Here is a 26367-nt window from a genome sequence, read left to right as displayed (position 1 = left end):
AAAAATGCCCACACATTTTCCTGTGAAAATTGAGTTTATATGCTTTTCTATGGGGTTGACCCATAATTTTCATGTCAAAAGGGGGGCCTGAAATTTTTGAGGTCTGTAAGGGGGGGCCCAAAATTTTCGTGATGAAATTTTTTTGCATCAGCCCCCTAACAAGTGTTTGTGAATGGTCCCTTAGTGTAAAAAAGGTCATGTGTGATGTGATCAAGGTAAATGACTCTAATGTCAAAAACTGAAATTCTTAATATCCCCAATATACAGGCATTTTATCAGATGCAGAAACCATTAAGAAACAAAAGAATTTGAGCACACAATAACTCAAAAATCAATATTAGTGAGATTAGACTCATTGCCCTTGATCACATCACATGTGTACAACCACTGTCTTATCTTGGATTTTGAAACAGCATAATACAACACAAAATACAAAAATTGGTTAAGATGCCAGTCAGTTGCTGTATGAGCCAGCTTGAGAAACCACTACCCCAATTTGACACCGTAAAAATGCTACAAAGTTTAAGAAAATAGCTATAATTGGAGATCTGACATTCTTACACTAAAATGACAATTTATGCATCAATCCGTTGTGATCACTGCATAGTGTTGAATATCACCCTCTATAAACCATCCTCATCCCTTTGTAGTGTTTTTACAATGAAAAGACACTTTTTTCATTGGTCACTACTCAAAGCATTTCACATGTTATGTAGGGATGGTTTGTAGTACTCAGTTATTCAACATGATGCAAAAACCACTATAGTCCGTCAACTCAGAAGTACAAAGTAAATATGTGGCATCGGGTCAATGCTTTGCGTCACACGTGTAGCGTGTTAAAAAATGTGACGCTTAAAGTACAAATTGTGCAGCAATTGGCATTCCAAAGAAGCATTTACACACCATTGCACTGAAATAATTATTCTTATACCTCCAATTTCCAAGGTCTATTTACTTTATACTTCTGAGTTGACTGACTATAGTACATATTTCTCCACACTCAAGTACACATCATCAATTTCAACTTTACCAATTGACCTTTTCGGTAAATCCCGTAATTCTTTGCGGTTAGACCAGATATGTTGTCTTGACGTCACGCTGATGGCAGATGTGCATATCGTTTAGCGAACACTGTTACTGCACATTGCAAGTCGGCATGACGTCAAATTACGACATCTCAGGTCCAAATGCGAGGAATTATGGGATTTACCAAAAAGGTCAACTGAATTGAAGGTACCCATTGCACAAAGAGCATTTTTCATTTACAAAGTAACTTTTAACTTTGTTCTATCTGCAAGATATAACAAAAATTGTGCTGCGTTCATTAGTCGGATCCAGCTACAGCGATATACAAAGATGTCATGCCCCTGACATAGTCATACTCGAAAGAGGCCAGGATATAGTTTGATGTTTTGCTTACGACAAACCCAAGCCAGCAAGTTTTCTGCAGCGATTGCTTCTGCAGTAAAAATGTGCCATGGGGACAACTGGTCGAATAAATCATCAAACCCCGAACGAAGCCAATCATATGAGCTCAAAATTGCATCAGGGAACTGAAAGAGGTTATACCAGAAGAGAACAGACTTACCCATGCGTATTGCTGTGGTAAATCCACCATATTAGAGTGTCAGACATGGAGGCAAAACCCAACATTAAATGATAATTTGCATCTGTATTGATAAGTGCTACAAAGGTTTGCGAAATAACCAGGTATACTATAGTAGGAATTCCAGTTGAATGAAAGCAGTTTTTAACAGCTGTACTCGATCCAACCATGATCGTATATCGCATATTTCAAACCACTGACGCCTAGACACAATATTAGATACAATGCTAACTAATCACAAATGCGTTGGCATGGTTGGATTCACTTCCCCGTTACTCATGCACAGTCGCACACACTGGCGTAGCTGTTGAAAGCTGCGTTCATTCAATTGAAATTCCTACTATAATAGCCCTCCATGAGTGACATTCAAACATGGCAGAGTCTCATCTCTTTGGACCTAACCTCTGGTTGCATCAGACTACATACTGACCCTAAACTGAATCTCTACATTGATCACATATGAAGATATGCACATTTCAACGGGACTCTGATGTGGTGCTGAATACCTATAGCTCCATTTCATTCTGTCCACACCAATATGCGAGTCTAACCCATCTCTATTCCATCCCTTATATTCAAATACTAGGAATACGCTGTCTTCTGTACCAAGTCTTTTGCACCAAACAGGTGCATGCATCCGTTTCACGAGGCGTATACCTGTGAAGATACATCATGTCACTTTGAGAAAAAACACCTTCTGATATAGGATATCAACACGTCTATTTTATACTCTGTGTGCTAGCCATAGGCTTCAACGGGAGATATTTTCTCAAAATATCAAGAGCTATCTCAAGAACCCCTCCAATTCATTTTTTATGCTGATTCCAAATATGGTCATGAAAATGTGCAAATCTGAAATTTTTTTAATTAAAAAAAAGGTTTGTAACTTGTTGTTGAAACCCGCTTGGAGAGAGTTAACCATACAGACATGTGCTTCACCTGTGTAGATACAACATTCCATCTCATTCTTCATAAAACCTGCTATGTAGATGTCCCTGTTAGGTCACAGTATTTGCACCGAGGCAGATCTTGAGGTGGTACATTGACTTTGAGTTGGGATACCGATTCCTCGTCATCATCAATCACTCAGATCCATGTTATCATCACTGAAGGCTTGGTCTATAGCACTCATGTCCTGTGATCGTGAACCTCTACTGTGGGAATAGAAATGGTTAAACCAATGTTTAGTTTTATCTGGACTGAAAAATTTCATAATGCACAAGTCTGTATACCTTTCTCGAGTAAGCAATTTAGATACTCATTTTTATTGCATCTTTAAATGTAATGATGAGAAGTATATAAATGTATACATTTTCAGAAAGGAAATGATGCAAGGAATCCAACTAGCATAACAGATTCCTTTTTGAGAAAATCTCAAAATTTGATTTTACTCAAGGAAGATAACAGACTATAGCACATCTCTCTCACTCACACAGTCACACATCTGAACAATTTAAGCATACTCTATTTCTCCTCTATGCAGGCATGAAAGCGGCAATACAAAAACACTGAAAGTGACAAGCTCTTGCGGGCGGCAGTGAAAATATATTAGGAACTTGTCCGGGGAATAGGCTACGGCAGGGATTAATCACCCTGTAACAAAAGTTTGCTCTTTTTATGCTGAAATACATCAATTCCGGAAACGTTATAACAATTTAATGGGAAACACAAATTTCCGTGGAAACTTTTCATGCCTTTCTTTGTCTCGCTCCGATATCCCTTACCTCTTGATCTGCATGTCTGTCTGTTCTCCTGAACTTTCTAACGTTTTGATTAAAAATTTTTATTCTCAATTTCACCTTTGAATATAAAGAATCATACCAACCTGTGTCTGTGTTTCTTGCCACCACTCTCATAACCCATGGGCCCACTGTCATCTGACTGTCCAAACAACCCTCTCATCTTGGCTATTCTCTCCATCAAATCCTCTCGTGGTGCCTCGTCAAACATCCCTCCACCGCCTTCCTCTTCCTCCTCCGTCTCCATGGCGTCACTACGCCTCCTACCATAATTATCATCATCTCCGGCACGAGGATCATAATCCTCAGAGTCTGTGATTGGAATGGCGGGATCATACTCTTCAGAGTCATCAATAGGTGCTGCTGGATCATATTCTTCTTCCTCAGGATCTGGGGGTGTCTTAGGCCCCCTACGGTGTGGCTCTGCTTGCTGTGCTTGTGCATTTTTAAGGTACCTCTCAACAATATTGTTAACCCCTGAACTGGGTTGAGGAGGTGAAGGAGGATGAGTCCGTAGTGGAGGTACTGAGGAATGTCTTGACGAAGGTTCTGTTACAGAAGTTTTAGTCTGTTTCAGACCATTTTGAGGATGTTCACTGTTCCTTTCTTGATCAGAGTCTTTATTCAAAAGATCAAGTCCTGGTATAACAAAATCCTTATGTACATCAAATTGAGTCTCTTCACTCCTGCTTGACGGCTTTTCACCGGAATCTGTTTTCTTGCCATCGACTTCTGTCTTTCCATTACTTGCATCCTCTTTTGTATCATCTGAGAAGAAAAGGAAGGCAATACATTTAATTTTTTATCTCATAATAAATCATAAATATTATAGAGATGCCATGCCATGTTGCCCCAAAATAGGCTATACATACACCCCTATGGAAGACATGATCTTATTCTTCCACACAAAATTTCCTGAAAACTGGCATTTCTGATAATATATCAGAAAGTAGTCCTGGTTTACAATTCTATTTATCATTTTCCCCAAAGGCCCTGTAACACTGGCTGCTAGTTTACAACATGGCCATACGCAAACTAGTCTTTTTAATTCGGTCTTTAATTATATTGATAACTACAATGTATGCTGTGATCACAATGACATACCAAATATGTACACGGTTAAACTATTCAAATTTCAAAGTTGCCATGCAACTGCAGCATATTTCTACTTTTTAAACCTGCTTCATCACTTGCCTGTCTTTGCATCAGTAGTCTTTCCATCAGTTGTTGTCTCTGATTGTTTTATGACAGTGGCGTCTGGTTGCGCTTCACCTTCCTCATCCTTCTTTGGCACCTCACTCTCTTGCATTAGAAATATAGACTTAAGTTTGTTGTAGAGGTAGTCTGCTTTTTTACGTACTCGATCGCTTGACTTGTATTTTCGAATCTGAAAGAAAAGACAAGTTGCATCAAAATCCACCTAGTAATATTTCTTATACCCAGAATTACATGATTTGCAGATTGCACATGACCTTTGACCTAATGGACCTAACACTTGGGTCTTCCTTGAAGAATTATTTTGATTCCAGGTTGTGAACATTTATGTAGAAATGAATATCAGTGGGCTATTCCAGTGAAATTCACATTCCCTGTGTGAAAGATTAAGATCATATCTCCTGGGTGTATGGAAAACCACATAAATTGGATAGTATCTCCTTTCAGCCACTGATGTTTGGTTTACAGCAATGATTTTCAGATAAATTTACTTGGCATGATGTCTACTCCGACTGATGGAGCACTACTATTTCAAATTGAATTATGAGGATATTGTGAGTGGAAAACTTTATTTAATCTATAGACGTCACCACTAAAAAGACACCCCTACCCTAAAGTTTGTTTGGCTTATAATAGGGGAAAATACATTGTGTATTGATATAGAATGATGTGTACGCAAATGGGACGCAGCACTTACGCTAGTTGAGCGTTGCATAATTGGTGCATGTTATGTGAAGTGAATTTATGTGAGCGTGTTGTGACTTTGTTGACGTGCAGTTTAGCTGAATAATTTGCATCTATTATAAGGCGAACAAACTTTAGCAAGTTGCCCTACATAGATTGAACCACGCATCATGCATTACCACTCTGACATACTCTCTCTACATCTGATGGATTTGACCCCTTGTCATATTGTAACTTTTAACTGCATCACCATCTCATTCTTTTCAAGAGTCCAAATCTCTTTTCATTACTTTTACACTGACACTCAAATATATTCCTGCAACTTACTCTTTTAATCGTCTGTACAAAGTCTGTGTTCTTCTTGAGTAATCCTGGTGTTAATTCAAGGTTCTCAATGTTTGTCATGATGTCTACACATTTTGTTGGGTCCTAAAAGACATACCAAGCAAAGACAAATGTTAGTAAACACTTTTTTCCATTTAAGGCTAAAAAATCAATGTGTCTGTTTCACAAAGATTGAATTTTATTTATCTATTTTATTTATTTATTTAAGAATGAAAATCAAGATATTTTTATCTTTTGCTTTTGAAATCCTTAAATCACCAAACGGGATTCCTGATGTCTATAGAAAAAGAAATGTCTCTTTTTCCTTTTTCTGGCCTTTTATTTGTATCTAATGTAACATTTCAAGTAACACTGGTGGTATCAGATATCCAAAAATGTGAAACAGGCTTCCCAATCATTAAATATCATAAACAACAGCTTTGTTTCATACACATGTTTGTGTCTTGATCTAGCTAGATGAGGACAACATGGCGACAAATATTTCCGAATTGTATGCTAATTAAAGTTTTAGAGTTTTCAGTACCATTATTTTACAATTACAAAAAAGAAAATGTTCAGAAAAATGACTTACAGGGCTTTCTAATGATAATGATTTCTTCAGTTGGAAGTGAAGCTGCTCTAGTGCCACCTCAGCACTGTCTGCCTTCTCCACTGAAAAATAAAAGTGTCAAGAAAGGTTATAGGTAGAAGAGGTACAGATTTTGCCAGATAATTTTGGAAGCAGGCTCCTTACCTTTGTTGGTAGTTGTGTGAGATGCTGAGATATAAAAATTCTGCATCTTCAATACCTTGCACAATCAATGCTTTGTTTATTTAATTTGTTCAATGTATTTTACTGTTCTCCCATGATGCCCAAGGTAGCATATACAGACAGTCTACAGCAGATTTCTATTTGAGTGCAACACTATTGTATGTGGCACATACAATAGTGTTGCGCTCTACACTAATTTCTATTTGAGTGCAACACTATCGTTTGTGGCACTTACAACATCTAAATCAGTAAATAATTCATCTATTTATTAACTTTAATACCATTTATATAGTTTATATTATCAAAATTAAATTGCTTTACATTCTCATTTTATGGCTACATGGAAACAAACAGCTATGCAAAACACAAATATGCTCCTCCTGAAAAATTGTCCAAACTGCACTTACAATAGTGTAGCACTCTGCCGACAAAATAATAATTAAAAAAATAATAATAATAATTCCAATGCAGTAAAGGAGAGAGCAAATAATCATTTTTGTTTTTATATTTGCTTTCACTGGGAATTGGAATGAATGAAAGGAGATTGATACAGCGCATAAGAAAGTCTTGCAAGCGCTTTCCAAAATAATAACATGAAATACAAAGGATCTTCCAACTGATTTTTACCACCTTGTTATTGAAGGAAATCATACAGTGACCTTAAGCAGAGGAAATTAGACAAAGCTCCTTTTTCAAGTGAACAGAAAACACTTTTGAGCATAAAAATCCACTTACGTTTTTTCTTCAATAATGCTCTCTTCTTCTCCAGTTTCTCCAGCCTTTCTAACCTGTAATCAACATGAGATTCATACATTTTATTCATTTCTTTCTTTAGACTTCTTTTAATACACAATATAATATTTTTAACAAAAAACATTAAACCAAACAGTCTGTGACTCAAATGACATGGTTATTCCATATTACTGTAACAGCTCCCCCAACATAGAGGCTATTACGAGTACATACAAATTGAGAACAGGTGTACAGTCATGATGGCATGAAAACAGCTAGGATAGGTCACAATCATATGTTATTACTATTTTTGGCCTTGGCAAGGCAATGATGTCAACGCAATGAGGCAGCTATTTCGCATGCATATCTTTAAACATGTGCATATTCGCTGTCGTAGTACACGTTAGAGGTGTATGAGCCCAGGCTAACGTGCACTACGACAGCGAAGGCCTCTTTAAACATGTGCATACATTGCATGTTCGACCAACGGGTTGAGCTGCCCCAGTGGTATTACTACCTCGCCAAGGTGAAAAATAGAATATAAAATTGTGTTGAAAAAATGTGCCAGCAATTTTTATTAGCACCTCATGTATGTTCTCCTTTTTGATGATAAAATGCATATGTGACACAATCTGCTCCATGGGGGCCAAAGGAAGCATTTTTGAAAATTGAGTTACTATAATTATTATCTTAGTAGTAACATTAGGCTATCATATACTGAAAACACCAAAGGTCTAGCATATTTGGTTCTAAAGTTATGAGGTTTTGTGATGTGTATTTTCTTAAGTATTTTATTGTTTTTGTACTCCATATTCTTGCCTTTATCTCAATTTCAAATTTGCCGCCTTTGGCCCCCATGGACCAGATCGTGTCACATATAATACATCAATTGGATTCATTTCATTTACAGACTTAAGACTTACTCTTTCTTTCTCTCTGCCTCTTCCTTCTCTTTCTTTTCCCTTTCTCTTTTCTGTAAGAAAAGTAACAATTTAATTAATGAGGATTTAGATAGGCCTACATGTAGTTAACAAATGTGATCATCAACCACAGAAGTGTTGTAATGTTGGCATTTTCACTTTTTGAGATATTGGACAGAAAAATAAGCTTTACACTTATCTCGTATATTACATGTCCCTGTTGCTTGCTTGAAAGGTAGAAAAAAAATCAATAAATGCATTGGGAAATTCCTTGCTTACTATTGTTTTTAAGATGTTCAATGGACAATATCTCACTACTCTATGTTTGGTATTAACCTGTTCCCATCACACCTGTTTACTGAACAAGAGTTCACTGAGCCATTCAATTTCCATGCCTCAAACACTCCGTCCCAGTGCAACCCAATACAGCCATGCCATCGTACAATTCTGGGCATTTTTAACAAATTAAATTGCACAGAATAAGCATGTATTTTATTTGATGATTATAATTCTAAGTTGTCTAGTTGTGAGAATATTAAAACTAAAATAGTGGTGGCTATGCAAACTATGTTTGATAGAAGTGAATTCTGATTGAAATATTGGGCTGAAATCCATATGCCCCATATGGCCTTTAATCTTCCACAATGGGGTGTGGATTTCAAATGGAGTCACTCATTCAGGTAACCCCATTTGAAATTCACACTCCCTGTGTGGAAGACTAACCCTAAATGCCTAAGGGCTTTTTGGCAACAGGAAGGGAAAAGAAGGAAGGGAGGAATAAAGAGAGAAAACAAAGAAAGAAGTTGTTTGCTCTGGGTGGGATTCGAACCCGAGACCCCTCACATGCCAAGCACTGGGTTGGCGCCACTTTGCAACGGGTCTTGAGCTTTCCTGGCCAGCAAAACCGTGCCTATATATTACTTAGGGCGATTGCGTCATCACACCATGTGGGATGCATGCACGAACAGCACATATATCAAGTAATACTTTGTAGTACACAGTCCTCTTAGGGTTAAGGAAGCTTGTAGTACACAGTCCTGTTGGGGTTAAGGAAGCCTATATTGAGTTTGATTGTAGTAATCTAACCCTAACCGCCTAAGGCCTTTTTGGCGACGGGAAGGGAAAGAAGGAAGGAATAAAGCGAGAAAACAAAGAAAGAAGATGTTTGCTCTGGGTGGGATTTGAACCCGAGACCCCTCGCATGGCAAGCACTGGGTCAGCGACACTTTGTCACGAAACCGTGCCTATATCACTTAGGGCGATTGCGTCATCACACCACGTGGGATGCACACACAAACAGCACATATATCAAGTAGTACTTTGTAGTACACAGTCCTGTTAGGGTTAAGGAAATGTTTTCCATAGCGGGTGTATGGATTTCAACTGGAATATTCCAATACTCACCTCTGCCTCTTCGTGTTTCTTCTTGTCCTTTTCTTCTCTTTTCCTTTTCTCTTCCTGTTTCCTATTCTCCTCGTCTTCCTTCTTCTTAGCTGCAGCTTCTTGCTTTTTCTTCCTTTCTTCAAGTTCCTTTTTCTTCTCTTCCACTTTCTTTTTCCGTTTCTCTTCCTTTAATCGTTCTTTTTCCTCTTGCTTTTTCTTCTCCTTTTCCAATCGTTTCTTGTCCTTTTCCTTTTCTTTTTCTTCTTTTTTGCGAGCTTTGTCTGCCTTCTTCTCTGTTGAGTCCTGCTCACCCTCCTTCTCTGACCCACCACCTGTTTCCATGGCTTCCTCTTTCACCGCATCTTCATCTTTACTCTTTTCTGATACCGCTTTGTCCTCCATTTTAGATTCTTCTTTTACTTTGGGTTCATCTTTCACAGGTTTTGTCTTTGCTTTTGATTTATTTGGCTCTTCTTTTGATGACTTCTCCTTTTTCTCTTCTGGTTTTGATTTTGCTGGTTTTGTTTTCTCTTTTTTAACCTTAGGAGTCTTCTTTTCAGTTTTTGAGGTATCAATCACCAACTCGGCCTCACTTTCATCTGAGTCTACTTCTTTCTTTTCTTCTTTTACTTTCTTCGTTTTCTCTTTCTTTTCTTCTTTTTTCTTGCTCTTCTCCAATTTTTCCTTCTCTTCATCCTCTTTCTCCTTTTCTCTCATCAATTTCAGTTCATTTTCTTCCTCTTTCTGTTTGGCTGCTTCGATTTCTTTCTTCCTGGCCTCATTTTTCTTGCGGATTTTGGCCAAGATGTCCTCCCCATCACTGCTTGAGTCAGTTGATAAACTGAAAAGAAGAAATTCAAACAATTTGAGGATGGTGCAACTTATGAAAATGAACAGAAATATTCCTTGATGTGACTGTTCTTGTACTTTGTATTGATTATTGGTAATTCATAACCTCATGAATATATGCAATGCATCAAACATGCTTTTATGACAACCATCCTAAAAACATGCATAAAAGACAACCATCCTTTTTAGTGATTGTATTTCTGATTAGTATTTTTTTCTCAATATTTGTAATTTTCCTATAATCATGAAATAACAGTCCTGGTAAGCCCAAATTAAGTCTTGGTTCCGGATAAATTCAGGTTAACCAGGACTCATATTTTTTCCCAATCTGAGCCTTGGTAACAAAGCTGTTAATTTAACTCTTGCTTTCCATAAACCTTAACTAATGCCCAAAGGTTGTACATTTTTGTATGTTTAATTAAATAAACAAGTTCTGGTACAGATCCATTAGAAAAGAAGAGATAGAAAAATATAGAAAAGAAACCACACATTGGCTAAAAGAAGGCATCTGGATCAGGAGCAGGGGCAAGAACACTATGAACAAGGACGAGGGGGCATACAAATTGGACAGAATCTATGACCAGATCATCTCAAAATGGCAACCTACAAATGTGGCAACACCATCACAGCCACCAAAGAACAAAAAACACTACAGCCATTGCAGAGTGAACAAGGTTCCTGATAGGAACTGGAATATATCTAGTGAGTACTTTCATTTCTATTGGATCTGTACCAGAACTTGTTTATTTAATTTGACTTTGAACGATCCTGATGAATCTCATCAATAAGGTTATTTGTTTGTTTGCTCTTTTTACCTAAAACTGTCCTCACTGTCTGCACCTTTCTTGGCTGGTTTACTCTTGGCTGGTTTCTTCCTAGCAGACGAACTCTTTGGTGTGGATCTTGGTTTCTTCTCTGTAAATAAAATAAAGCCAAGTAATAACATTATTATGTTTTGATGAATCCAAGTGTGTGAAAATATTGGATCCAACACATAATAATGATAAAATTGGATGTTTTACACCCAATATTTATTGGTCTTGCTATAAGTTTTAAAATATTGGACTCGACTAAGTCTTGTCCAATATTTTAAAACTCATAGCTCGACCAATAAATATGGGCTCAATTGACCTAATTTTATGTCAAAATTGGCAGTCTTGTCTTCTACATAACTACATCAAACTTGAGATTGTTGGCACTTGAAACAGGTTCATATTTTTCTCATAACCTCATAAACCAGACAAAATCAGACCACCTACCTTTCTCTGAGGAGTAGATTCAAAGTTACTACTCAGGCCTTGGGAGGTTAAATCGCAGGTGAGCTATTCATCACTCTCTTAGGAAGTGTTGGAAAGCTATTAGGAGAGTGATTCAAAATGACTTAATATTTTTCATAAAACACACTTCCCATGACAGAAGGTGATGACTGACTCTCGCTTGTATCAAAACCCAAAGCCTGTTGACTACTGTTACCAAATTCTGGGCTTCAATTCCTGGAAGTGTAACCCTAGGGACACTACTGACCAAATTATTGGGCTCTAAGAACTATTTTAATTGGTTAAAAAAGGGGCTTTATCATGTATTGAGCCAATCAGAGATATGGTACTGTAAGAATGGTCAGTAGGGCTTTTAAGGGATTAAGCTTAAATTCCCTAAAAGCTTGATTCTGAATGGACACTCATATGATTATATCACATAATTGACCAATCAGCGGCATTGTAAGAAAGGTAGTAGTGCGGACTAGTGCCCATGGTGTTTTAATGGGTATTGAGTACAGAATTCTGAGACAAACTTAGCTTGAATCAGGAACTAAATGGGTTTAAACTAAAACACATTCAAATTAACTATTATCACATAAATTTGAAATTATAAGTAAAACAAATAAACAAATGGAAACAAATAAACAAAAAACAACTGAATTAAAATGGACAATAACAGGGACAAAGAAAACAAAAATATTCAAAACAAACTGTCTGTGAAAAACATAAAATGTACATTTAAATAGACTCAAATAAAGTTAACAGATATTTGGGAGAGGGGGAAGAAAGCTAGTCAAAGTGATATCATAATGAGAGGAGACATAAGGACACTTTCTTTTCAAGACCATACATAAATTGATTTTTGTAAATGAAATACGAAAGTGTATGATCTTGCAGAAAAAGTGGGGTTACCTTTAAGTATATAGAACACGAAATGGTGAATAATTTCATTCAGTATTAGTAATTATTAGTAATAGGAATGTGCTCATATAATTTACGTTACATACAAATTCTGAAGGAAAAATAAATAGTAGAAATTTTAAATTTCATCCCTGGAAATTTATGCTGTTTCATCCAATCCCCTGGGTTCCTACCTTTCGGGGTTTTGGACGATGTAGACGGAGTTCTCTTTTTTCTTGGTGTCGTACCATCCTCTGCATCTTTAAAATGAACATCTTCTTCATCAGGCTTTGGATGACTATGCTTTGCATGTCTGACAATTGCCTCTCCGCTTTCTTTATCGATCACGGCGCTCCCGCTGCAACCATTTTTGCGTTTCTGGCACCTGAGGTTGATTTTTGTTCCGGTGTCGTTATTTCTGATGTAAATGAAGCCCTCTATAAACCATCCTGTGCTATTTCTTACAAGCCAGACCTCACGGGCTTTGGGTGGAAAAATCAGACGGGTGTAACAGTGTGTTAATACATGCAAAGGGGATCAAATCAAGCAGATTAAGTTGTTGGTTGCCAAAAGCAATTTGAGATCTGGTCAAAAATTTTGTGTTTTCTATCATCGAATTAATTGAATACTTTTAACTCCCGATATGATATCATAATAATGGTTAACTTGTTCAACTTATATATGACCTTTTTTTCTTCACCAAAACATTTTCATCCTGAGTAAGATTTGTGAATCCTTGAGTGCATGCTAAGCAGGAGGATTCCTGTTTCTTGTCTTTGTCCTGTATAAAGAATTTCACTAATCCTGATATCAATAATCATACCGTCATGCCGGAGCGACAGTGTGATGCAAGCTTGCCACCACAGCGTCATGACAGTCTGACAGGGGTGTAAGAGCCCTAATTTGCTTTTAACCTACAACTTGTTCTACTTGATCATATCACACAAATCTGAGAGGGAATTGAAGATGAAAAACAACATCAACCTTAAGTATGACATGAGACAATATGTGTGAAGAATGGTAGTGGTTTAGTATGTCTTTGACATGCTTATTTTGTAATAAGGTTGGGTTGGGAGAGCCTGAACTCTGCCATGTTTATGTGTTACTCATGAAAGGGAAGAAGAGTAATTTTTGGTTGGAATGTTTCGCTAAGTGGTCAGCACACACTTGTAATGATTTTTTTAAAGATACCAAATATTACTACAGTTTTGGGCTTCACTGAAAATGCCACAGGAAAAATGTAGATTTGTTTCCCATGAATACTGATTGCCCATGCATCACATAGGATACACAGAATCCAATCTATCCAAGTTTAACCTTTGTTTAATTTGAAATGTGACAGGTATTCTATCAAAATATTTAAAACTTCTCTCTACCAGGGAAGTTCAGCACTTGCTGACATGTATATCAACATTTTTATTGCTGAAAATGACAGGATTACATCCATGTCAAACTAATACGAGCTAATATTTTATGACATGATTCAATTTGCAACTCAAAACCCCACTTCTGTTTAATAAATTGAATGGGAGTGCACCAAACTGAATGACTAAAACAGAAATTTCACACTTTTTAAAGATTAATATTGTCTTTGCATTCCAGAAAGCTACCATGCAAAATAAATGCAAATACCACAAAGGTTCGCCTAATGGCGCTATGCAGTGTATGGGCTACAAAACAAAACATTAGTGGAATTTTAAGCACCACCTAAAAGTGCAACCCGTAAAATTCCCACCAGCAAGTAAGGACACAGAACCTTAATTCTTATTTTGATTTTAGAGTAGGGAGCTCTCTATTTGCACATGAAATTTACCCCAAGGCAAAGGAGTCCAAGTGCACCATTAGGCGAATCTTTAGGGTATATTCTTTGTTTATGGTATAAAAATGTAATAACAACCTGTCAAAACTGTAAAAAACTTAATTACATGATACTATGCACAAGTTATAATGTACAAGGCAATTGCAGACACGAAGGCATAAAACAAACGAAGGCATAAAACAATCCAGATGAATTAGAGAGAATTGGGAGAAGCAGACAGATTTACATACTAGACACATTAACTCACATAACATAGACGAACTCACACAAACATATAGACTAATGCACACAAACATAAAATAATTCATACAAACATAGAGACTAAATACACACAAGTATAGACTAACTCACATAACATAGACTAACTTACACAAATAGACTTAACTCATACAAATATAGACATGCACACAAACATAGACTAATGCATATATACATAGACTAATGCATACAAGCATAGACTCCAAAAAATAAGTCCATGTGTTATATCACCACAAATTGAGGAAATAAACATGCATCTATTGCACCAATTAATTATAATTAAGCAATTATGTTTCACCTCATTAATGCAACAAGGTAAGAATCCAGGTTATATTGACCGCTGCCAGCTTGATTTTGTCATCCCAAATTCATGATACAAAGAAATTATTGTTCCAAAAAGCCTCCACATATGAAGCAAGGTTCTATATGTAGCTCACAACATGACCCCACCAAAGATTAGGTCACAAGACTGTTCAATTATCATTATCAAAACTGGAAACTTTGCACCAACAGAAAAATTCACAATTGTAATATCGATTTCCTGGAAATGCATAGTTAACACGCCAATTACTTTGTTCCATTAAGATTGATGATTTTTTTTCTGGCATTATCTTACTGCATTGCTTTAGGCTCCTAAACACCATGCCATACATCTTACCATTCTTAAGTGGAGCTTTTGTTTTACTCTTCTTTTCCTCCTCATCACTATCTCCTTCGTCTTTGTCTTCATCATCGCTGTCTGACGCAGCTTTTGACTTCCGTCCCCGCTTTTTAGGGGGTGTCTTCTTCTTTTTCTTCTTGGTCTTCCGACTCCCAAAGTCTTCATCACTGCTTTCTTCTTGGTCTGAGCTTTCAGACGGTTCCACAGGCTAAAAGAGAAAATTGTATAATTTTTTTAAAATCATAAATGCCCATCATTTCCTCAGGGACAGAGTTTTGAAAAAACCTGGTGTGCTGCAAACTGCACACCTGGTTAAGCTGAGGTGTGCTTTTGATGTGCGATTCTGAGTGGTGATTCCTTTGATATTGGGATCTCAACAAATAGCATTGAGGTTTTTCCTGCACACCATACACCAAATCTTCTCAACCATTGCGATGCCATCCTTAGTAACAGCATCGTAACCATAAACATGCAAGAGATTCCACTCTTTATATGTTTTAAGTTTCACTGCGTTTGGCATTTTGTTAAAGAGTAAAATGATAATGTGAAAACTTACAATGAATGCTTTATTTATACGCTCCACGCTCACGCAATAGCCCACAGCAAAAGCACAATTTATTAATAAGAATATATTGTGCTGTTGGTGGATGTCAACAAACTTTCTGGCCATTATAATGCAGTAGGTATGAAAGAGAATCTCAGACAGCAACTGAACGTCGAAATTTTGCTTTGGAAAGGACCCGGGGCAATGATACTTTTGCTAGAATTGGCCACGGGTCACAGGGAAATACCTACCGAAGGTTGACTCGTTAATCTTCGACAAAATCCGGATGTAGTAAACTACAAACTTCATTCATAAAAATGCATGTACAGCCATCGAAAACATACCGAAAATACATAGTTAACAAAACGTACCTCAGATTCCTGGTCACCATCACTGTCTGAACTGCCCACTTTGGATTTCTTGCCTTTCCCCTTTGCACCAGAAGGACGTCCTCTCTTCTTCTTACCGGTAGACTTCTTATCAGGAACAAACTCCTACAAGCAAAATGAAAAAAAAACCCACAAATTTAGCCAACAAATATAAAAAAATAACCATGAAATTTGGAAGTTTATCCTCAGTTGGAGAGTAAAAGGTCAAGTGAGTCCATGGATTTGAAATTAGGTTTGGGTGAGCAAGGTCCTTGATTAAATGGGAAAAAACAACAACTACATATTGAAAGATTAAAAAAAAATTTCAACTGCATAATGACAGAAAAGCAAGCAAAAATGACTTACTATCATCTTAACTTAATTTGTGCAAGTTCTTGTAATCTACTGATTCTAATTTAAATTCCAATATAGGGAGGATGACTTACATCACTACTGCTTTCCTGTTCTTCAGATGAAGGTTCTGCATCATCATAATCACTCTCATCCTCCTCCTCTTCTGATTCTACCTTGGAGCTTGCCTGAGAGCCCCTCCTTGCTTTCTTGCCTCCCTTCTATAACACAAAACATTTCGGGTTACTTAAAAAAATTGTAAGTTTCTTTCTAATATAAAATGGTAATAAGTACCATATTCCACCTAATTGACAAGGCTTAAGTCAGGTACTTTCAGGGAGCACTATTAAAAGAATGAAGTCAAAATTGGGAAATTACAGTCATATAAACATTAAAAATACACTGTATCTGAAGTCAAAATTTAAGCATTGCTTATTTAGGGTTGCCCAATCTTTGCTTTGCCCCTCCCTATTTTAAAAATGCCACTTCCTGGCTCTAGTTCTAGAAACACTATCTCAAATATTACTCTTTCAAACATAAGTGAAAAACCTTTAAAATTGGCAAGTGGCAAGGAATTGTGAAATATTTTGTCAAAATATAAAATATTTTTTTGAAGTTATCAACAGGTTTGTTAATAAAATAATTTGGCGAACAATCTGACCCTTCCAGCTAGCACTTACCCTACCAGAAACACAATCATTTTTGTCCAGCTTCATGAATTCAGTTTCCAAGTCATCCTTTTTTCAAAAACTGCAGAGAACTGTAATTATTTAGGCTAATTAAGATTGAATTATAACCTACCTTTGCATCCCCACTTGCTTTTCTTTTCCTCTTTGGGGTTGCCTTCTTTTGCTGCAAAAAACAAGTATGAATAACATTACTTCTTATGACATCCTATACCTAATTTTCAGTGCTTACATCAGAGAGCCCCAAGAGAATGATTATGCCATGTTTGTGTGTTGCTCATGGATGCCTGGACGGTAAAATAGTGAACCTTTGGATTATTTTGTCATGAATCTGGTGAACTTTGATTAACAGTGTGTGCTTGATTGCGTTCTGAATTCTCTTGGTCGGGCTGACGGCACAAAAGGGAAATAGCCTCGCAAAACCAGTGTACGCACTTGTAGTTCCCCTTCGTTGAGCTGCGCACACTTGTGTAAAGAGGACAATGTTCCCGGATGTCCAACCGAGTGAATGCAATGCACTGTGATCATAATGCACATTAACTGCTAAATGCACAATACCATTGTAACACTCAAGCTTTACTCTCACCATGGGAGTGTCGACTGCAGACGACAAGTTTCAATTTTTTTTTTAATTCAAAAATATCAAAATTGTAAATTTTCATGACCATGTTTAGAATCAGGAAGACAAATACATTCAAATGAGTACAAACAAGCCTAGACTTATTCCAATCAGCCGTCTACACTTCGCATATACTGTGTATGCTTCGTAGTGACGACTGATTATCTTACAGCCAATATCATGACGGACTTCTGAAAACTATTCAATGCGATTCAGTTGTGCGCCGTAGCGCGACTGACTAGCGGCGCTCACAGTAACGCGTGTCGCTGTACCCGCGCCGCTGTGACAAGATCGCGCTCTGAACTTCTAAAAACAACAATCTCGGTCAAAAGGTCAATTTGGACACAACTGCGCATGCTCTATGCCACAGGAATCCTGTTGCAAAATCCGTCACTTTTTTTCCACGTAGTTTTCTCAGTCGTCAATCCAGACGGTTGACGACTGAGGGCAGCAGTCTAAAACAAGCCTAGTATTGGTTCAGTGTTTTTTGTGCTACATTTATTTTCACGGTTTTCACGTTCCAAGCTTCTACCACGAAAATAACAATGTGCAAATATATTCTTTTGTGTATAGGCCAATGTAAGGAAGCTTGGAATCGCAAATTTAATAACAAGCCTTAGAAAACAGTACAAAATTGGTAGAGCGCAAAAAAATTAATCGCATGAAATTTACACTTTTACAGTATACTTAAGTTGGAAGAGAAATGTCTCCTCACCTTTGCTGCCTTCTTGGTTTTGGTTGCCAAGGGTACATCTTCAGAGGACTCTGATTTCTGGTCTCCGTCCTCCTCCTCCTCCTCTTCAATCACTTCAACCTCCTCTTCCTCTTCTGTACTGCCTCCCTGCTAGATGAAGAACAACAAGCCATGGTCAAAATCAAACTCATCACCCCAATCATAATCCTTACTAATCTCTTATTCCTAAACCTAGTCCTCACCTTAAGGGTTTTCCGTCGTCACCCGATTCGACTCGACTATTGCGCCTCTTTTCAACGCGTGCGTACTCCGCGTCGTGCTCGCCGTTGCGCTGCAGACATCGCAGAAAACGATGCGTGTTGTGCGTGTCAATGCTATTTTTAAGCGCCGGCGATAATCAGGGCCACAAAATAAAGAAAACAATGTTTGCTGAGCGCAAGAAAAGTGGCCGCTTAAATATAACATGTAGGCCTACCAACCAAATTTTGCCAGCGTGCTTCCACTGATAACGGACCTAGACCCCTCCCCAAAGTAGGCTTACGACAGTAGGGTCCAATGGTATGAAGTTATAGGCCTACCCAACAAACACAGAATCAATTTTTTTTATTTAAACATTAGGCCTAAACGAGTGTTGGATAAATTGGTTAATTCGTTTTAATAATATTTTGGCCTAAATGTTGGGTAACCACTACCGGTATATTATAGGCCTATTATTAAAGGTTATACGTTTGTAGAACGTTTCATAATAGAGAGCTTGCGAAATGACGTTACTTTAACTCTAACTTTAACGTCTAGAGGATTATAGAGCATTATGTATTCAAAACCACCTTGGTTTTGAATACATAATCCTCTAGACGTTAAAGTTAAAGTAACTTCATTTCGCAAGCTCTCTAATGAAACGCACCACATGGCAAGTTTATAATCCAACATTTAAATCTTTAAGGGGGTACTACACCCCTGTGGTCAATTTGTGACTATTTTTGCATTTTTCTCAAAAAAAATAACACACTGGTAACAAAAGTTATGTATATTATTGGGGCAAAAGAATCCAATTACTACACTGAAATTTCAGTGACTCAAGACAAGCGGTTCAGTATAATATGATAGGAAATGAGGTACATCCTAGCGGTACCTTATTTCTTACCATAAATAACGAACCGCTTGTCTTGGGTCACTGAAATTCCAGTGTAGTAATTGGATTTCTTGCCCCTATAATATACATAACTTTTGTTACCACTGTGTTATTAGTTTTTGAGAAAATGCAAAATAGCCAAATTTATCGAGGGGTGTAGTACCCCTATAAAGCATTTTGTGTTTTGGGTAAAGACCTAGGCCTACTACGTGCACTGAATTCATACTGCATGCGATATAGACAACACCATCAAAACTATTCAATTTCAAAAAAATGTGTCATACATTTACAAAAATAATATCATAGCCTAATAGGCAAAATGTTTTTCTACAGCTATAGGCAACCCAGTGTTTAACTTTGCTTTAATTGAACTGCTTTGTGATATGAATCCACCTCGAGATAATTCCGTATTACTATTATATAGTTTTTGTGACCAAAAAAGTTTTCCTCTCGGTAAACGGCACTAAGCATGCTAAGTAGGCCTATGCCTATAATAATTGTAGTCCTATTATAGTCAAACACTTCCGGCCATGGTGTCAAACGCTTCGCTTTAACATGTTTAATAAATCCTCTTTTTGGTCGATCGAGTCAGGTGAACATGGTGAAAGCTGAAAATTCCTCACTTTGTGTAACTTACTAACTTGATAACTCTTTGGTCCAATATCTTTGCAGATTGCAGAATGGGAGTCTTTCTTACACCCGTTTATGACCAAAATACACCAAATTAGTAAGAATATTAAGGCATGAAATCTTAATAATCGACATCATTAGAATAATTGTTCCCATTATGGTAACTTCTTAGGTAACTTTTTTTACAGTGAAAACTTTCCTGCGTAAACAGACAATTCCTTTTTTGTGGCCATATGCGTAAACGAACGCTTATCCGGCATCAGATCGCGCGTGTATACCAGCGCGTTGGTACGCACTTTTCAAAATATCCATGTACGCAATTAACTACGCATGGTGTCGCAGAAAAATGCATTTTTGACCTATTTTGGTCAATTTACGCATAAACAAGGTCCGGTACCCCAATTTTTTTTTACGCGATTTACAGAGCTTTTTATTTTTCATAACATATATAAAATTTAAATAATTTGATTGATACAATTTTTTTCTACAACGCAAAAGGTTGTCTATTTTGAGAAAATTGCTGATTTTGCCATTGAAGTGTACAGAGAATTTTGGAAATGTACACCTCTTTTAAAACGGCTGTAGCTCAAAAGTGAGGTCCGGCACCCCACGTTGTTTTTTTTTTCTGATTTATTATCTACACATATAAATGTACAAAATATGTCAATTAAAAAAAATTTGATCGAATGGTTTAGTTACGACGGTAAACCCTTAACTGTTAATCTTAATCATACCCTTTTTGGGATTTGTAAGAGTTTGATCAGCATTTTTTGACTTATTCTAAAAAGTATTAGGGGGGAACTTATAAGTTGTGGACCGTATATGTAGTGGACCGTATACTTACAGCTGCTTGGAAAGTTACTGTAGGGTTATTTTCTATCTCCCATAAGCCTTGGTTGAATGATGCGTACAATTTCTTGGGTTTGCCGTACTTCTCTTTGTTCTCTTCATATGGGTAGATGTCTCTGGTATACATAAAAGCCCTGAACAAAGAAACAATAAGTAAAACACATGACCAATTACAACAGTTCTGATGTTAATTATTTCAGTTTAAAACTGATTCAAATGACCAGATAAGTGTGAATGTTTTGAGTGTGTTCAAATTAAGTTCCTTTTCATGGATTACATTATAATTATCCTAAACTGACCGAATATATTCTAAGGCAAAGTTTCTATTTTATATTAAGCACAGGCATGAGAATGGCCTAAAACAGACTGAAAAAAATAGTAAAAATGCGTAAATTTGGACAACAAAACTGACTGAATTCAGGCAAAAGCCTGAATTCATCAAGACTTTTCATGGCTTTCATCAAGAAAATGTGCAGAATCCAGAATTTTCTTCACAAGTCGAATTTGAAGGCAATCAACCAAAATGACCAAATAATGAAAAGATTTTATAGTACCCTCTTGACTTAATAAAGCCTTCCTAGGAACTAGGCATTTTATCTAACTTTTGTAGATTCTACATGTCTATGATTTAATTGCTCAACCAAACTGATTGATTTTTTAAATATTTATTTGAAGGAATAGGGTGTGCATGTGTATATGTGAAGGAGGTGGTTAAAACATTCACAAAAATCACTGTTTGCATAAATGTGATTAGATTGATAAATGTAGCTTAAAATATATACGGTACTGGTACTTACGTTTCATGGGTTCCAAAAAAGAAGATGGGCAGCTTATTAGCTGGAGGCTCTTTACCCCCTCTGCAGTGTCGTTGACCTGCAATGGGAATAGAGGTTGAACACAGTGAAAAACAGCTCAGTAGACAATCAGTTTACAGAAAGGCTCTTTAGGGATATTCTGGAATTTTGCCAGTAAAATAGATTTCAAATTTGATATCCGTAACTGAAAATAAAAAAGCTGGTCTCAGAAATTGTCCTAAAAGTTATGATGTTGGAAACTTGTAATGACTGCATAAAATCGATGTGCATGCATGAAATGAGCAGATCATATCCATTAGTACCAGACTTGAGTCCTGTTTATCAGGGACAGTCTGTGTAGCTCAGTGGTTAGAGCACTCGACCGACAAGCAAGAGGTCTGGGGCAGGGGTAGCGTTAACCCCCGATCGGGGGTGAATGACCCCTAAATTAAAAAAATATTAATTTTTCACCCTCTATATTGGGAATATGTGCAAGTTCAGGGGTGAACTCTGACCCTCTACTTTTGGACCTTACTCCTACCCCTGACTACACTGCAAAATATCTTTCACCCCCGAGATTAAATTTTCATCCCATGTATTTGGATTTTCTGCAAGCTCGGGAGTGAAAAACACGGGAAAACAACCCCCGACTTTAGAGCCTTAATGCTACCCCTGGTCTGGGGTTCAAGTCCCCACACAGGCAGGTATGTTTGGAGTTTTTACTCTAGTATATCTGTCCCTATGTATGTCATGTTTCCATTTGTAAATTCATGTTTAATTGTGCTAGAGCCTGAATCGGGAGATCGATTGATTTGCCCAGCATGCTTGGCTTTTCCCAAACACTAGGTATGAAAGGCAAACCTCAGTTAACACATTTGCTAGTCAGCCAAATTGGCCCAAACCAGGGCCCAAACACAATACATGTATATTTTACATAGAAAATTAAAAGAACAGATTTTTCAAGGAAACCTACATAAATATGTTGTCTATACTTCACTTGACCCAAATATATGATTTATTTTTGTTCCACATAGAAAAGCTGCTCTATCATGAGACTATGCGGTTTTGTTTTTTAATTGATGCATTAAAAGTTGGCTGAATATTTTTGATGAAAGTCAACCTTTGACAAGATGTAACATTGCTCATTGTTGCTACGGAAAGTGCAATGACAAAAAGGTTTTCAGTTTTGGCTTTCTTTACTCAAGAGCTTTAATTTGATATAAAATGATGTGGTTTTAAGGCAAATTTGAATTCACCTTTCATACCTACATTTACATGATCAAAAATGACGTCATTTAATTAAATATGAGTGGCGCTGTTTACAATCTGTCGTATTTGGATAGCGATCTACCTTACAGTTCTTCATTTCTTTTAATTGCAGGAGCTCTGTTAATCACTCTCCGAGTTTACTAAGGTGCTCAACAAGGAGCTCAATCTTTTAATATCTGTATAATAACATAGGGATTCCAGTAGTGAGGTGCTCAGTCCTGGAATGTTGTTAAGCCCGTGAGAGCTGTAGGAGCTCTGGTGCAAGCAAGCTCCTTAGAAAAGAAGGTCTGACCTTATTTCAGGATACGATCAGATTTATGTTCATGAAATTCAGTACGGTACAGTTTTGCAAGTGTAGAGAAGACTGACAAAGGACTGAGTACACTACACACGAATGAACTACCCCCATTCACGCTGTACAAAGTTAGAAATAAAGGAGCCAGTTAGCACGCCAGGCACCATTAAGCATGCAAAGTGCATAGCATCAGAATTTTGGTGATCCCCGTTATCTTTTTTACCGTGTGAGGCAGCATTGTGCTGCTCATTAAATATTCATGAACCCGACACGTCACATACATGTGGTCTCATTCGGCCGATCAGAGTCGTCAGAATTGACCCGACGTGGTTTTATGAATGAATTTATGACCTTACAGCACAATCAAACTTCTTACCAAGTCTAAATTATGCAAATTTCCTAGCACTGCCCCACCCACGCACTGACTGCATGACATCACGTGCACAGAACTGACGAATCATGTGCGTAGGATCGGTGAAATTTGTGTAAAATTTGGTAAAAAACACCACATCATGCATATTGTTCATCTTCGTTGAAAAACTGGATTCTCCAAAGTAAAATCCATCATGACCACTTGAAATAAGCTTTCAGTTAAGTCAGAAAAAATATACCATGACCAACAAAAAATTATAACCAATATTACAGATATGAAATTTTAGTAGATCTTCAGTCATCAAAATTTTTGCAAGCCAATCAATGAACACGACAACCTTCATGGGTAATGTAGATCCGACCACGAAAAGCAAAGTACGTCTAACCTGATTGGTTAAAAAACTACTTTCACAATTGCTAAGCCAGTCACCGTGCTCAATTCTGAACAACCACGCATGCACATGGAGGTGATTTCCTGGTGGTGTTTCAGCGATTGTGTATAAATTCAACTTGACAACTCATCTTGCAGCTGCAAGGACAATACACGGAGACAATCACTGACACTACAACAATGAATATATTAATGGCGTGTTTATGACATGCATCGGATGGATTTACGATCGAGGTAAGGTTTTCGGCCTGTCCCTGCGTGAATATTCTCATTTTTCTTCAAAAGATGCTAGCGATGACCAGTTTTTTGCGGACACTTTGATATAAACAAGAAACTTTCGAACATCATAGGATAGAAACGATAGCTGTACAATTGTCAAAAATATACATTTTGATAAAGGCCTACAATTATGTGCACAAAATCTTTGTTGGTCCATACATTGGCAATGCCAATGGCTTGGGATGGATGCGGATATTCATGGACATGGGTTGAGTCTAGACTCGCTGAGTCTCATGGACGCCGTTCCTATGTCCATCAGACTCGTATTTCCCATTTTGGATGTCAATGGGAAATACACACTTAACGATTTATACGCCGGTTAGAAACTTGAAAAAAAATCTTTAAAATTTCATCAATGTATATAAAAGTGGTACCAACCGTATTGTGCTTGCTAATTTAAGACTCGGTTGAAACAAAATTAAGGATCGAAAGCATTTTAGTGTCCAAAAGGCAAAATTATCGTCAAAGTTCTGCGAAATCGGCACCCTTGCGAAGGGTTCAGAATTGAATCGAAGCGAAAATATCCGATCTTTGCGATCAAAAACACAAAATTACAACTTTAAACATACTATTGGCAAAAGACATTATTACCAAACAATATAGAATAGAAAATTTGACATCATTTTCTCAAAATATTGAAAAAATTTGCTCACTAGACATCGAAAAAGTACGCAATCCAATTCCCGTTCAAACGCTGGGAAACTGAAAGTGCGATAATCGTGACTAGTTGAGTCTCTCACCTCTCACTCACTTGTTTGTCGTTTCTTATCAACTATCATCAAGTTACTTACCCTTGCTGGCCAGTAGGGCCATCCTTTCATCTTGGCGAATACTTTGTCGCCTAATTTGTACTGCCGCTTTTCAGACATCTTGATTCATCAATGTGAAATCGAATCGAAAACAACGTCCAACACGGTAAGCTTACTTAAAATTTGCACTACGCGCTTTTCGCCGAATTTAAACGAGGTCTAAAAGGATGTTCACAAGTATCTATTGGCTAAAATGATAAAACGACTAATAGACTGATTTACTCCGCACGCATAAAGTACGATATCATGAACGTATAAATTTATTTCAGTGCATTTCAGGCCTTGTTTTATGCCTCATCCACTCACACGACTTCGCCAAATGTAAGCGCCATTTTGGTGACCTCGCTTGACCTAGGCCGAAATTGGACGCGGATTGCCCAAATGATGGCGCTATTTTAATAAACGGAACGGTGGGACTGGGAACGGTCACACAAAAAGTACCCTCTCCCTCCTGAAAGGGCATTCGGTGAGAGCACATTTTTTGGGTCATTGGGTGAGAGCATGATGTTTGGCATTCGGTGAGAGCAAAATGTACAAAATATGGGGCCATTGGTGAGAGATGGACCGTTTGGACATGGGGGCATAGTATGAACTTTTTCAAAACTTCCGGTCCGAGGCCTATAAAGGCTCAAGTTGTGCATGGTGAGACTGAGCCAACACTAGTTCTTTTTTTCACGGCAGTGAAATGATGCCACTTGCACCCACATCTCATATGCACAGTTTATCCCTTACATACCCTGTGTCTTGAATATCTATATACGGCCCACCAACCATGTGCTTTAAGAGGCTAGGAAATATTTCCTAATATCTCATACCGTAGTTTGTATGCCTTTATCTCAATCTTGCCCAACATGACAACTTACTATTAGCACTTAACCTAGCCAAGAGTCTATCCAGCGTAGGAATTTTTTAGCCTTTTTTAGAAACATGTTTGTAATTGGCTTATAGCCATCACATGCTGACAATACACATAACTGATTGGTTAATCAAAACTAGCAGGTCGAGGTCAGGCCTCATCACAAAAGGCCTCATCATTCTGTATAGAAAACTGTGTAGCATGTTATTTACTTCAGATAAAGTTCAATATAACTACATTGCACAAAACTAAGTCCATTATCTATAGTTAATTAAATGTTTATTGACTCTTGTAATAACCCATGTGTA

At 37.3% G+C, this 26367-nt stretch overlaps 1 protein-coding gene across 5 annotated transcripts; it reads right to left on the bottom strand.

Annotated features, from left to right (window-relative positions):
- Positions 1-122: 122 nt before the first annotated feature.
- On the bottom strand, positions 123-25554 carry LOC140141976 (uncharacterized). Of its 5 annotated transcripts, none has more exons than XM_072163871.1 (18): positions 25174-25554; positions 21792-21856; positions 20990-21128; positions 18405-18533; positions 17186-17236; positions 16480-16605; positions 16037-16159; positions 15119-15329; positions 12578-12865; positions 11040-11139; positions 9397-10216; positions 7996-8045; positions 7076-7128; positions 6161-6240; positions 5572-5673; positions 4540-4732; positions 3432-4113; positions 123-2760 (listed from the first exon to the last, which is right to left on the bottom strand). In XM_072163871.1, the coding sequence occupies exons 1-18, from the start codon at positions 25261-25263 to the stop codon at positions 2685-2687; spliced, it is 3378 nt and encodes a 1125-aa protein (XP_072019972.1). In that variant the 5' UTR covers positions 25264-25554; the 3' UTR covers positions 123-2684. The 5 variants fall into 5 exon arrangements, with proteins under 5 accessions (XP_072019972.1, XP_072019969.1, XP_072019970.1 ...); XM_072163868.1 differs by having other exon boundaries at positions 123-2757; positions 21792-21867; positions 25186-25554; XM_072163869.1 differs by having other exon boundaries at positions 18405-18530; positions 21792-21867; positions 25186-25554.
- Between the last annotated feature and the right edge of the window lie 813 nt (positions 25555-26367).

Source organism: Amphiura filiformis, chromosome 20, assembly GCF_039555335.1.
Source record: "Amphiura filiformis chromosome 20, Afil_fr2py, whole genome shotgun sequence".
In the NCBI taxonomy this organism is placed as follows: Eukaryota; Metazoa; Echinodermata; class Ophiuroidea; order Amphilepidida; family Amphiuridae; genus Amphiura; species Amphiura filiformis.
This window is presented reverse-complemented; position numbering and strand designations above follow the sequence as displayed.

Coding starts and splice junctions, on each gene's coding strand:
- LOC140141976 (XM_072163871.1), bottom strand. CDS start 25,263: ATGTCTGAAAAGCGGCAGTACAAATTAGGCGACAAAGTATTCGCCAAG. Junction 21,857..25,173: donor CAGCAAGGGTAAGTAACTTG/ATGATAGTTGAT, acceptor GGTCAACGACAC/TGCAGAGGGGGTAAAGAGCC. Junction 5,674..6,160: donor CATTATCATTAGAAAGCCCT/GTAAGTCATTTT, acceptor TATGTCTTTTAG/GACCCAACAAAATGTGTAGA.